General features: G+C 34.6%; 1 protein-coding gene across 6 annotated transcripts in view; it reads right to left on the bottom strand.

The window, feature by feature from the left end:
* Nucleotides 1–15,446, bottom strand: part of SCN1A (sodium voltage-gated channel alpha subunit 1) — a 164,136-nt gene that overhangs the window by 40,879 nt on the left and 107,811 nt on the right. For 5 of the 6 annotated variants that reach the window (XM_060302323.1, XM_060302322.1, XM_060302321.1 and 2 more), the window contains 3 exons: nt 14,140–14,313; nt 12,172–12,528; nt 10,161–10,643 (listed from right to left, as the gene is read on the bottom strand). In XM_060302323.1, coding sequence (XP_060158306.1) covers nt 10,161–10,643; nt 12,172–12,528; nt 14,140–14,313 — 1,014 coding nt within the window. The remainder of the gene's footprint in view (nt 1–10,160; nt 10,644–12,171; nt 12,529–14,139; nt 14,314–15,446) is intronic. The other variant, XM_060302326.1, reaches the window with a different exon arrangement.

Raw genomic sequence — 15,446 nt, 5'->3', positions numbered from 1 at the left:
GAGCCTGTGCGTCCGGGGACTGTGCGTCTGGAGCCTGTGCTCTGCAACGCGAGAGGCCACGTTGACACTTTATTGAAGACCTAAGAATAGGTATCCACTGTAGAGTTGGTAGCCCACGTTGACACTTTATTGAAGACCTAAGAATAGGTATCCACTGTAGAGTTGGTGTTGACTACCAAGCCCTCATCACTGGGCACAGGTTAATGGTATAGCCAGGAGAATCTCAGTCTCCCTCAGTCCTGGAGGGACCTTTCCCTCCTCTGCTGGCCTGTAATTTACACTGATCTGCTTCTGACCTGTGGAGTTCTCCTAATTACAGAGCGCTTATTCTTAGAAACTATGGTTACTCAAAGTTGTGCTTTAGGAAGATACCCTTCTGAGTTTAATTCTACCTATAAGAATCTTCCAAATAATTAGGAAGCACTTCTATGGTTACATCATTAGCTTATGAGAGGCCCGCATACCGCAAAAAATAAAAACAATACTTTAGATTATCCGAATGTTCTTTGAAGGTTGAGGTCCATTGGGACTTAAAAAGGTGAGGAAATGTGACCCACGCTATGCCTTTTCTGCTTTGGGGGACCAAAAGGGGGAAAATATAGAAAAGATAGCTCTCAAGTTTGTCCTGGAATGGGGGACAGTGATGCATGAGTATGTACCTTATGGAGGAAGTAAAACAAGTACCGGCCTCCATTTTACAGTGTTTCTTCATATCAGTCTATTCTTGGTTTCCTGGAAACAGACTATCCGCTCCTTGCTTATGCCTCTACTTTCATCTAGATTTTATGTCCCAGCAACAGCAAACTGCTAATTATTTCTAAACACACTCTATGCTTCATAGCTCTAGGTTTTTGTTCATTTATTCCCTCTTACTGGAATGCCCTTCAGAAAAATAGTTTTTTAAAATATTTTAAATGTTAACCATTATCAAGAATTTAATGAAAACAGTTTAAAAATTAGACAGAAAATACAAAATTTATCACTCTCTCCAGATAAACGTAAAACAGTTTATGACAGAGGGCAGAAGGCAAACAGCAAAAAAGGACAAATAGTAGAATATGTTACTAGTAGTTCTTAAGAGAAAACTTACCAGGAACAGAGTGTTGGGAATGCTACTAGAAATAATAATAATAACAATTTATCGAATACTTACAATTTGCTAGACACTGTGCTAAGTCCTTTACATTTACTATTTCATTTAATAATATTCCCCCAAAAGTAGGTGATTTTATCCCCATTTTTGAGATGAGGAAATTGAGGATTGGATAGTCAAGTAAGGTCACACAGTATGTGGCTAAAATAGAATTATATAACCCAGTATTTGGCTTCGGAGAATACTCCATTACCAACAACTTTATAATTAGCCTCACATGTCTAAAAACAAATGCTTCAAAAATGGATAATAAACTATGAGCACTGGTAATTTTAACCCAAGGCACTAATATATTTCAATAATGCCCATTGTAGATAAGACTCGTTATTGAAATTCAGGAATGGAAACATTAATATATTAAAATGGAATAGGTCAAACAGAGGTCACGACAGGTAATATTTTTAGTCAATAAGGTATGTTCCAGTATGGAAATGCATATTTAAAGGTTGAAAGTTATCTTTCTAAAATGCAAATGTATGTATGTGTGTGGATACATGTATATGTGTATTTGTATACATATATAATTATGAAGAGAGTCATCTTTCTAAATGCATATATGTACATATATAAGCAGAATCATGGCTCATTTGTATCCTTCATTATCTAATACATTTCTTAGCACATGGTAACTGTTGAATAAATTAAGGTAGGCAAAAGAGTAAAGGCCAAAACAGAAAAATCAAAAGGGCAAAGCTACTTTAACGTATTATAGGCTGCATTCCTAATGCAGAATAAAGAATCTTCATCTTCTGGGGTATCTATTTTCAGTTTAATTCCACTAAAAGCAGAGCATCTTATGATTTGTGCCTTGCTTTGATGAAGCGAGTACTATATAAGACTAGGGGAGCAATGAAGAGAAACAATTTTGTATGGGTTTATTTCTAACCAAAAAGGAAGACATGGTAAAGAAAAGTGCATGGTAAAAGAAAATTGGGACAATAATCTATAAAAGAATATTTATAGAAAGCCAGATTCAAAAATGAATGAAAGAAATTGAAATGTAATGGGGATGAATAGAAGTTTCAGTATTTAATATAAAAATACCAACTAGATGAGAAACAACTGTATTTCAACAGCAATTCATGGGAAAAAGATAAGGGACTATTACTTTCCTTGAAGCCCAATATAAATTGACAAGGTGAAATGTTTAACAAAGATAAAAACAACAAAGTTCAATATTGGATTGAATCAAGAGAAAAATGGAGTCTGGATGATGGGAAATAAAACTTTATTTTCAAGAATGCTCTCATCAGAGTAACTGTGATGAATACCTTCAAACTGCTTCTATTAAAAACAGTTAAGTGAGCTGGAAAAGTTTGATTTGAGTGCCTACTTTTTACCAAGAATGCACACGTATATACGTTGCAACATAAAAGGAGAGACATACATGCATATCAGTGGTTATAATAAAATAATATGATAACTTTGTAAGATGCATGAGGCTAGAGCATGAGTTGCTTATTACCTACACTTTGTGCCTTATATCTCTGGGAACCAAAAACGAAGCCACACATTCTGCCTAGGTCAGGAAGACTCCATGGTCACTACCTTTAAAGAGCTGAAACAGCATTTCTTACACTTAAGAACTCCTGAACTTCAGGCCCTACACCCATGGACCTAGTGGTTGTACTCTATTAGAAAAGCAGTGCATTATAGTTCAGCACAGGCAACAAGAGCGTCACTCACTAGTTCTTCCTAAATGTGCAATGTGCTCTGATATCATTATTTTATTAAATTAAAAAAATTTTTAAATTAGTGGTACAATAAATTGGTTTATCAACTCTTACTGGGTTATGACTCACAATTTGAGAAATAGTGCATTAAATTATCTCTAAAGTTTCTACTAAACATTTAAATTTTCAATTAATGCAGTGTTTGAAGATATAAAATGACAGAGTATGAAGAAATAGAACTTTCTCCAGTGGTTCAGTGGATGATCACTGCTTAATAAAGAAATCAGGGTTCCTGTTAGCCCTGATCAATACAAATGAAAATGTATGAGTATAAATTATGTCAAATTTTTGCAGAAAAGTATTCATTATGGATGGTTTTTGTAATAAAATAGTTTTGAGTAATGAAAATCTCACAACAAACAAAAGTCCAGGACCAGATGACTTCATAGGTGAATTCTATCAAACATTTAGAGGAGAGTTTACATCTATCCTTCTCAAGCTATTCCAAAATATTGCAGAAGAAGGAACACTTCCAAACTCGTTCTATGAGGACAGCATCACCCTGCTACCAAAACCAGACAAAGATATCACTGATGAACATAGATATAAAAATCCTCAACAAAATACTAGCAAACCAAATCTAACAATACATTAAAAGGATCACACACCATGATCAAGTGGGATTTATCCCAGGGATGCAAGGATTTTTCAATATCTGCAAATCAATCAATGTGATGCACTACATTAACAAATTGAAGAGTAAAAACCATATGATCAACTCAGTAGATGCAGAAAAAGCTTTTGATAAAATTCAACATCTATTTATGATAAACTCAATTTGTAGAGAGTTAACACATCTCAACATAATAAAGGCCATATATGACAAACCCACCGCTAACATCATACTTAATGGTGAAAAGCTGAAAGCATTTCTTTTAAGATCAGGAACAAGACAACAATGTCCACTCTTGCCACTTTTATTTAACACAGTTTTGGAAGTCCTAACCATGGCAATCAAAGAAGAAAAAGAAATAAAAAGAATACAAATTGGAAAGAAGTGAAACTGTCATTGTTTGCAGATGACATGATACAATACATAGAAAATCCTAAAGACACCACCAGAAAACTACTAGAGCTCATCAATGAATTTGGTACAGTTTCAGGATACAAAATTAATATACAGAAATATGTTGCATTCCTATACACTAACAACAAACTATCAGGAAGAGAAATTAAGAAAACAATCCCATTTACCATTGCATCAAAAAGTATAAAATACTTAGGAATAAATCTACCTAAGGAGGCAAAAGAACTGTACTTGGAAAAAGAAATTGAAGATAACACAAACAAATGGAAATATATACCATGTTCTTGGATTGGAAGAATCGATATTATTAAAATGATCATCTTACACAAGGCAACCTACAGATTCAGTTCAATCCCTATCAAAGCACCAATGGCATTTTTCACAGAACTAGAACAAATAATTTTAAAATTTGTATGGAAACCCAAAAGATCCCAAATAGACAAAACAATCTTGAGAAAGAAAAATGGAGCTGGAGGAATCATGCTCCCTGACTTCAGATTATATTACAAAGCTACAGTAATCAAAAAGTATGGTACTGGCACAAAAACAGACACATAGATCAATGGATAGCGAGCCCAGATATAAACCCACACACTTATGGTCAATTAATCTATGACAAAGGAGGCAAGAACATACAATGGGGAAAAGACAGTCTCTTCAATAAATGATGCTGTGAAAACTGGACAGCTACATGTAAAGAATGAAATTGGAAGATTCTCTAATACCATATACAAAAACAAACTCAAAATGGATTAAAGAGCTGAATGTAAGACCGGACACTATAAAACTCCTAGAGGAAAGCATAGGCAGAACACTCTTTGACATAAATTATAGCAATATGTTTTTGGATCTGTCTCCTAAAGCAAAGGAAATAAAAGCAAAAGTGAACAAAATGGGACCTAATTAAACTTAAAAGCCTTTGCACAGCAAAGGAGACCATCAACAAAATAAAAAGACAACCTACTGAATGGGAGAAAATATTTGCAAATGATATGACCAATAAGGGGTTACTATCTAACATATATTAACAGGTCATGTAACTCAACATCAAAAAATACAAAATACAAAAACAAAAAACCAACCAGATTAAAAAATGGGCAGAAGAGCTGAATAGACATTTTTCCAAAGAGGAAATGCACATGGCCAATAGGAACATGAAAAGATGCTCAACATCACTAAATCATCAGCGAAATGCAAATCAAAACCACAATGAGATATTACCTCACATCTGTCAGAATGGCTATCATCAAAAAGAATACACATAACAAATGTTGGTGAGGATGTGGAGAAAAGGGAACCCTTGTACACTGTTGGTGGGTATATAAATTGGTGCAGCCATGTGGTATGGAGGTATGGAGGTTCCTCAAAAAACTAACATTAGAACTACCATATGACCCAGCAATTCCATTCCCAGGAATATATCTGAAAACAACAACAACAACAAAAACTAATTTGAAAAGATACATGCACCCCAATGTTCATAGCAGCATTATTTACAATTGCCAAGATATGGAAGCAACCTAAGTGTCTGTCAACAGATGAATGGATAAAGAAGATGTGGCATATACATACAATGGAGCACTACTCAGTCATAAAAAAGAATGAAATTTTGCCATTTGCAGCAACATGGATGGACTTGGAGGGCATTATGCTAAGTGAAATAAGTCATACAGAGAAAGACAAATACTGTGTTATATCACTTATATGTGGTATCTAAAAATGCAAAAAAACTAGTGAATAAATGAAAAAGAAGCAGACTCACAGATATAAAGAACAAACTAGTGGTTACCAGCGAGGAGAGGGAAGAGGGGAGGGGCAATATAGGGGTAAGGGAGTAAGAAGTACAAACTATTAGTCAGAAAATAAGCTATAAGGAAATATTGGACAACACAGGAAATACAGCCAATATTTTATAATAACTATAAATGTAGTATAACCGTTAACAATTGTGAATCACTATTACATTGTACACCTGTAACATATAATATTGTCCATCAACTATACTTCAGTAGAAAAAGAAAAACATGTTTTAATGCAACAGATAGCATGGAGTAGTTATTAGTCTTCATCAAATATTAAATAAAGGTATGAAGATTCAAGACAAAGAAAATCAGACTAGGAAGAATACTGCCAAGTTTAACAGAACTTCAGAACCAATTTTTTAAATATAAAGGTAACAACTAAAAAAATCAGCCTCCATCAGATTCTTTAGCAAAACTCAAGTTTTTAATGAACAAAGTTTGAACTGAAATAATATTCAAATTAAAAATCCTGAAAAAATTTTACAATGCTTTGCAAAAATGATCTGTAATTTTTATCTCCCAAATCCATTTCCATAGACATGTGAAATGTAATGAGGATCTACCCACAATTACATCTCTACATGCTTTCTCTCCCCCTATCATTACACAAATCTGATTTACCTAAGGAAGCCCACAGGCTGGGGTCAAGGCGGCAGCTTCCAGCTCTGATATTAGCTCCATTCTGAAGAGTAATGGATGACTTAGCCTATTCAGAGACTTATAAAACCTTGAAACATCTTTAAAGGGACAGAGGCAATAATTCACATGCTTATGATATCTTACTTGATCAACTGTCAAAATGCATTACCTTGGACATGGTAATATTCTAGTAGAACTTTATCCCTAATAAAATATCGTTGATAGTATTTGATCCTCTGAATATTTTAAATATTTAGTATTTAAAGTATTTTAAAATATTTAGACTATATGAATTAATGTAATCTATCACATCAATAATCTAAAGAAGAAACATCACACGATGATATCAGTGGATGCAGAGGACACATATGACAACAAATAGCACCCATTCATGATAAAAATCTCTCAGTAAACTAGGAATAGAGAGAAACTTTCTTAACTTGATAAAGACCATCTACAAAAAACCTATAGCTAACATTGTACTTAATTATGAGAAACTAAAAGCTTTCCTACTAAGATCAGGAACAAGACAAGTATATCCCTTCTCACCACTCCTTTTCAACACTGTACTGGAAGTCATAACTAATGCAATTAGACAAGAAAAGGAAACAAAACGTAACTGATTAGGAAGCAAGAAGTAAAACTGTCTTTGTTGGCAGATGACATTATTGTTTATGTAGAAAATCCAAAGAATCTACAAAACATAAAAAAACAAAAACAAAAACAAAAACCTCCTGGAACTAATAAGTGATTATAACAAGGTTGCAGATTACAAAGTTAATACACAAAAGTTCATCACTTTCCTATGGACTAACATTTAACAAGTGGGGTTTGAAATTAAAAAATGCCATTATGTTAGCACTGCATAAATAAAATACTTAGGTATAAATCTAATGTGTATAAGGTCTATATGAGGAAAACTATAAAATTCTAATGAAAGAAACAAAGAACTAAATAAAGTGGGAGATATTCTATGTTCATGAATAGGAAGACTCAATATTGTCAAGATGTCAGTTTTTCCCAACTTGATCTATATTGATCTATTGATCAATGCAATCTCAATCAAACTCCCAACAAGTTATTTTGTCAATATCTACAAACTGATTCTAAAGTGTATATGAAGAGGCAAAAGACCTAGAGTAGCTAACACAATACCAAAGGAAAAGGAAAAAGTCAGGATTGCCACTACCTGACTTAAAGACATACATAAAGCTACAGTAATCAAGACAGTGTGGTATGGGTGAAAGAATAGACAAACAGATAAACAGAATAGAATAGAAACCCCAGAAATATACCCACATGAATCTAGTCAACAGATCTTTGGTAAAGGAGCAAAGGCAATATTATGGAGCAAAGATAGTCTTTTCCAACAAATGGTACTGGAACTACTGGACATCTACAGGCAAAAAATGAATCTAGACACAGACCTTATACCCTTCACAGACATTAACTCAAAATGGATCACAGACCTAAATGTAAACATGCAAAGCTATAAATCTCCTAGAAGATAACAGGAGAAAATATAATGATCTTGGAAAAGGTGATGACTTTTTAGATACGACACCAAAAGCACAATACATGACAGAGAGAGTTAATAAACTGGATTTAATTAAAATTAAAAATATCTGCTCTGTGAAAGACACTGTCAAGAGAGTAAGAAGACAAGCCATATTAGGAGAAAATATTTGCAAAAACAAAGCTGATAAAGGACTGTTATTCAAAATGTACAAAGAATTCTCAAAACTTAACAATAAGAAAACAAACAACTTGATCAGAAAACAGGTCAAAGCTCTTAAAAGATACCTCATCAAAGAAGACATATAGATGACAAAGAAGCATATAAAAAGATGCTCCACATCATATGTCATCATAAAATGTAAATTAAAAAACAATGGGGTACCACTACACATCTATTAGAATGGCCAAAATCCAGAACACTGACAACACCAAATGCTGTGGGGCAACAGGAGCTCTCATTCATTGCTAGTGGCTGTGCAAAATCATACAGCCACTTTGGAACACAGTTTGGCAATTTCTTACAAAACAAAACACTTAGCATACCATCCAGAAATTGCCATCCCTGGTACTTAACCAAATGAGCTGAAAACTTATATCCACACAGAAACCTGCACATGGATGTTTATAGCAGCTTTATTCACATTTGCCAAAACTTGGAAGCAACCGAGATGTCCTTCAGTGGGTGAATGGACAACTAAACATCCAGACTACAAAATATTACTTAGCACTGAAAGAAATGAACTATCAAGCCATAAAAAGACACAGAAGAAACTTAAATGTGTATTACTAAATAAAGGAAGCCAGTGTGAAAAGGCTACATATTATATGACTCTAACTATATAATACTCTGGAAAAGGCAAAAACAGTTACAGATCAGTGACTGCCAGGGGTTAGCATAGAGGGAAGGATGAATAGGCATAGCACAGAGTATTTTTAGATCCATGAAACTGCTCTGTGTGATACTATAAGGGTGGATAAATGTCTTTATACGTTTGTCCAAACTCATAAAACGGACAATACCAAGAGTGAACCCAAATGTAAACTATGGACTTCGGGTGATAATGACACATCAATGTAGATTCCGCAACTGTAACAAATATACCACTCTGGTAGGGGATGGTGATAATGGGGGAGGTTATATATGTGTGGGGGGCAGGGAGTATGTGGAAATTTTTCTGCCTTCCTTTCAATTTTTATGTAAACGTAAAACTGTTCTAAAAAATAGTCTTTAAATAAATATTTAAAAATTTGGACTGTGTAACCTAAGGCACCTTACCATTTTTGGGACTTCCACACAATAAGTGGGAAATGAAGGTGGTTTGTTCTAGACTTCTTCGGAATTATCTTTTATATCCATTAGAGTTTTAGCTTAATATTTCTAAGTCAGTTACTATGGACTGAATTGTGTTCCCTCAAAATTAATATTTTGAAGCCCTAACTCCCAATGTGACTCTATTTGGAGATATGTCCTGTGAAGTAGTGATAAAGGTTAAGTGAGGTCATAAGGGTGCAATCTTAATCCAGCAGCACTGGTGCTCTTATAAGAAGAAGAGAGACCAGAGCTATTTATCCATATGCCCATGCATTGAGGAACGGCCAAATGAGGACACAGAAGGCAGCTATCCACACCCAAAGGTGAGAGCTCTCCCCAGACACTGACCCTCCTAGCGCCTTGACCTTGGACTTTCCAGTCTCCAGAAATGTGAGAAAATACATTTTGATTGTTGCAGCCACCCAGTGTGTGGTACATTGTTATGGCAGCCTGGAAGATTAATATGCAGATCAGTGTAATTTTAATCGGAGGAATGACATAGACTATTTCTTGTTGCTCAGTTCTCTTCCATGTAAGTGAGCTAATGAGTATGGTGTCAGATATACAGAATGCATAAACAAAGATTATGAATTCAATTCTCAGCTATACTCCCTCATTAGCTACATGATCTTAAACTTCCTAAGCTAGTTTTCTTATCTGAAAAGTTAGAAAAATAACACATCCTTTTGAGGTTATTACAAGGATTAAATCTGATGATGCTTGTTCATTTCTTGGATCATTCATTCATTCATTATCTAACAAATATCCATTACTTAGGATGAGAAAACTTATACATATATTATTCTTCAATTTATTAATCACCTCACTGAGCTTAAATCTTTGGTTCTTCAATGAAAAAATATTTTATATGATGGCAAAAATATTCTACATGGAGAATATATAATCATAAATACAGGCAATATAATACAAGTATACACATATACATTTATACCCACCCACATCTATAAAATCTTACCTCTTTGCTTTCTTCCAGATCTGATTCACTACTAAAGTCCTCTGTGTTTAAATTTTCAAAGTCAGACTCTCCTACAGCAATCGGTACAGTCACAGTAAGACTGGGATTGTGTATGAACGACATGTAATCACTTTCATCGATAATGTATTTTTCAACACTGCTGCCAGTTCCTATTCCACTTGTGGTTCCATTTACATCTTTAAGATAGTCAAGATCTTTCCCAATTTCTGTTGTATGATTGGACATACAACTGTCTTTCTTGTTGTTTAGATCATCAAGTGGTTTAATTTCATCTAAAATCTTTTGTTTTCTAATGAAGGACTGTTGAATAAATTCATATATTTTTCTCTTCACATAAGCTATTCCCTTGTGCATCCTATCCACAGCAATTTGGAGATTGTTCATTTCATTATCATCATCAGTGGCTGCAAGGTTGTCTGCACTAAATGAGCTCAGGAGCAAGGCCAAAAAGAGGTTCAGGACCTTAAAAATAATACAAACATCATTATAATCTCACCCCAATGTGAAGAAGAGCAGATTGAGATCACTTATTTCTCGAAGTGTGGAGGAAACTATAAGTTCTAACAACTAGACAAGAAACACCACAGCACAGTGATCAGAAGTTGGGTGATCTAGGGACTTCCCTGGTGGCACAGTGGTTAAGAATCCGCCTGCCAATGCAGGGGACATGGGTTCGATCCCTGGTCCGGGAAGATCCCACATGCCGTGGAGCAACTAAGCCCGTGCGCCACAACTACTGAAGCCCGTGTGCCTAGAGCCCATGCTCTGCAGCAAGAGAAGCCACTGCAAGGAGAAGCTCACACACTGCAACAAAGAGTAGCCCCCGCTAGCTGCAACTATAGAAAGCCCGCACACAGAAATGAAGACCCAACGCAGCCAAAATAAATAAATTAATTAATTTAAAAAAAAAAAGAAATTGGGTGATCTGAATTTGTGGTCTGGTTCAATAGCTACTTCACTGTTCATCCATGGGCAAAGACATGATTTCTGTTGGTCTCAAGTTCCCCTACTTATAAAATGAAGATGCTGAATGAGCTGACCTATGGTTTTACTAAATTTAAAATTGTATGAATATAAGAAACAAGATTTATACATGTTCTATATAAGAGTTCTAAACTTAAAATTCGTTAGTGTTTAAAATTATGCCTTTAAATGCATTTTAGTTTCTTTTTTTGATGAAGAGAGATATTAAATTGGATATTAATTGAAAAATAACCATTATGACCCAGAACGAGAATTATGAGCTTAACATAGGCATCAACACATGTTTTCTTGATCTACTGCATTTCTCATACTCCACTGTTCACTAATTAGGCAACTGTTCATAATCAGTCGCTAATATTTCCATGAGACTGTAATATTAATGTACATATCCTTTGGAGTATATTATATATTTCTGTACTATAACAGTAATGTTCCAAACTTAAGAGAGAAGATTGATCAGTTACTCCATTTGGGTAATCTCAGGCATCATTAGCCAACCTTTGTTTGGTTAATAGAGCCACTAAAGGATTGGTTAATCCAGGTTGGTTCACGCATCTGCCATATGACATAGAGTGACTGAATGCTAACTACCATGAAGGGGCAAGGAAAAGGGGAAATAACTAGGAACATTTAAAGGCACCACTTTTTAGTACTATACTGTCAAGTAAGACTGGGCTTTCTCTAAGTTTATTCTTCAGACTTCTCCCTTCCTTGGATCTGAATTTATGAAATGTTCCCAACATTTCCTACTAGGCCTGTCTTCAATATGATACTCTATTGGAATTCACATGAAATGATTGACAAAATGGAGTTGAGTATAAATATTGTATGGTCACTGCTATATGGTTATGTTGTCAAAGTGAGACTGTAAGTGTGTCAAAGGTAATAGACTTTGATACTTTGATATTAAAATTAATAATCATAGTCTTTGTTTTGGACAAAATGGTCATCATTTCATTATGCTCTTAGTGTATTTCTGAAACACATTTCTTAAATGGGTACATACCACCAGGTTTCCAATGACCATGACCATCATGAAGACAGTAAGGCACATGGCTTGACCGGCGACCTCCATGCAGTCCCACATGGTCTCTATCCACTCTCCACACAGCACTCGGAACACAATCAGGAAGGAGTGGAAGAAGTCATTCATGTGCCAGCGTGGGAGTTGACAGTCACTAGAGATCTTGCAGACACAATCTTTGTAGCTTTTACCAAAGAGTTGCATGCCGACCACAGCAAAAATGAAGACGATGATGGCCAACACCAAGGTTAGATTTCCCAGAGCCCCCACTGAATTGCCGATAATCTTTATTAGCATATTTAATGTTGGCCAAGATTTTGCCAACTTGAAAACTCGGAGCTGGAAAATTAAAAAAATAATGTATATTATTATGATCAATCTTTAAAAGCATTACATATATTGAGCTTTACTAAGAAGTGATTAAAATTGAATTTCTTACAACATCTGCTAAGCAGATGTTATAACTAAGCATGGTGATGGATGTTAACTGGACTTACTGTAGTGATCATTTTGCAATATATACAAATATTGGATCATATGTTGTATACCTGAAACTAATATAATGTTATATCAATTATAACTCAATAAGAAAGATATATCTATAACAAAAGAGATTAAAAAAAAAAAAGCTAGTGGATATCCTGGACCACTACTGATTGCAGAACTTACAATCTACCCACTACTGACTGAAGAACTTACAATCTACCAATCTTCACTGGGGAAATATGCAAGAGCCACCTTGCATTCTTGCACTTTGCTTTCCAAACTTTTAAATCCATCCACCTCTGGACCTTAACCAATTAGAAATGACCTGGTGCCACTGCACTGTCACAGCACCACTCTCCTAAGCAAAAGGCATGGAGAGCAGGCTGTCTGGATGTCTTTGTGTCAGTGCTTATCTTTACTCCAAGACACATTTCCTAATCTATCAAGGACAGAGAGCTGTGAGCAAATGTTGCACTTTACCAAATAAGAAGTAAAGGTCTTCCCATTGGGAGCTTCTTATCTAAAAACAAAACAAAACAAACAAAAAAACCAAAACAAAAAGACTCTCTTACATCTGCCCTGCCCTTGATGACTTTCAGGTGCATGGCTAATTTTTGGACTCCCCCTAGGAAGAATCTGATTCTTCCATATTTTAACCTTGAGATCAATTTCCCTGAGAGTGAATTTTTAATGATTACTTGGGGACCAACTGTCCTTAATTTGTTTTGTGAAGGTGGTTGTAAGGCATACCAGGCCTGACACTAATATTAACATGTGATCTCAATGATCTCTGCTCAAAGATACTCATTTGTCAATAGCATGCAAAGTACCATCACATTGAGCCCTGCTATAAGTAGAGAAAAGTGTTTATTATTCATAATGCTCCTTTGGAGCACTGACATAGCTAGATGTACCTGCATTTAAAAACCTGGAAAACTTCCCATGACTTTATAATTCTTTCCCTGATTTGCAAGGACATATATGTGAATCAGTGGACATAGCAAGTAATCCTACAGATTTCTCTTGTCTGATTTTGGGAAGGAGCATATTTTCCAGAGGTAGAATTAGGAAGAGTTTCTACATGCACATCTTATATCTGATTGTCATCCACCACTATATAAGGGTGTTTATATTTTCAAAGCCCTATTAAAATGTGATACATTTTCATTAAAATATTTTCTTAGATCCAGAAATATTAACTATAGTCATATCTAGAAACAATAATTAGTCAGAATGGTAACTGAGCAATATATGAAACTTTATGTGACTAGGATTTTGCAATGAAGTTTTTTCTAAATAAGTGGGAACAATTTTTTTTTCCATTTAGGGACTGTTTTTGACAATGCAAATGTCACACAAAAACTTAAAATGTTAATGGTGTGTGGTAAAACCTATGATATAAAACCTATGATGCTTGTTGGAAAGGTTTTTGTCTTTGTGCTGTTTTGTTTTGTTTTGTTTTACCAATCGGAATGAACGGAGAACTGATAATCCTTCCACGTTGGCCAGGCCAAGTTCTACCAGGCTAAGCGTTACAATAAAACCATCAAAGATATTCCAGCCTTCTTGGAAATAATAGTAAGGATCCATGGCAATAATTTTCAGAAACATTTCTGCTGTAAAGATCCCAGTGAAAACCTAAGATCAAAACAAAGTTACTCTAATTCCATCAGATAATGATAAAGTGGAATGACATAATATTTGCTTTTAGAACAAAATGTTTATACTAGTCATGATTATATTACTAGCTTACATTTGCATAGTAATTTATAGTTGATGAAAAGCTCTCATATAAGTTATTTCATTTTATCCTCAACAGAAACGCTATTAAACACATAATGCAGGAATTATAACCATGACTTTACAGATGAGGAAACAGGTCTTCAGATGGGTGCAATGATTTGCCGAATATCAACTAGAAAACGGCAAAACTAGGATTGAGAGCAAATCTATTTTTAACCAGTGTTCTTTCCATCACATCAAACTGCATTTTCCTTCAGACTTCATACAGCACAGCTACTGACAAGATTTTCCCATAAACAGTTTTATGTATCTATAAGCTTATTCACATTTCCCTCTAATCAGATAGTTGTCATTATACATATGTAACTATATTATAATATGTGCATTACTATTATCAGTATTTGTTATGCACATGAAAAAAATTAATTTACTTCCATAGTATTGGGTTGGCCAATCCTCTTATGTAACATCTTACAGAAAAATCCGAACAAACTTTTTGGTTAAACTTATATAAATACTAAAGCTTTAAAAATAGAAATACTATAATTCAGGATGCTTTACATGTTTTGCTTTCCACCATCAAAAACCTTAAACCCTAAAACAAATATTATGGAAAATGCATACATTATTTTAGAGACCATTCTTTCAGCAAATAAAAGCTAATATTCCTATGTTGAGTCAACAGACAAACACTTTAATAATTTATGGTTTTTAAGCACAGAAGAGAAAGAATTTAATGGCAACCTTCACCAGAAGTGGCACTGTTAATCATATAATACACAAAATATACTGGACGTTTTCAATATTTTATGGATTTGATCTAAAATAGATGGATTAAACAATACATGGTCTACCTAGATCCTGGAAGTGGAAAAGCTGGAGACATTTTTGAGTTGTTAAACTATTGCTTATAATGATGATGACTAAGCAAGATAAAAAGGTCTGTAATTTTATTTTAGCCTTCTACAGGTAGGGAAACTGTGATAACATCATTTCAAAAAGTGTGTCCTTAAACTATGGACTGCTTC

This window comes from Globicephala melas, chromosome 7, assembly GCF_963455315.2.
Source record: "Globicephala melas chromosome 7, mGloMel1.2, whole genome shotgun sequence".
Taxonomy (NCBI): domain Eukaryota; kingdom Metazoa; phylum Chordata; class Mammalia; order Artiodactyla; family Delphinidae; genus Globicephala; species Globicephala melas.
Note: the sequence above shows the minus strand (reverse complement) of the source record. Positions and strands in the feature narration are given on the sequence as shown.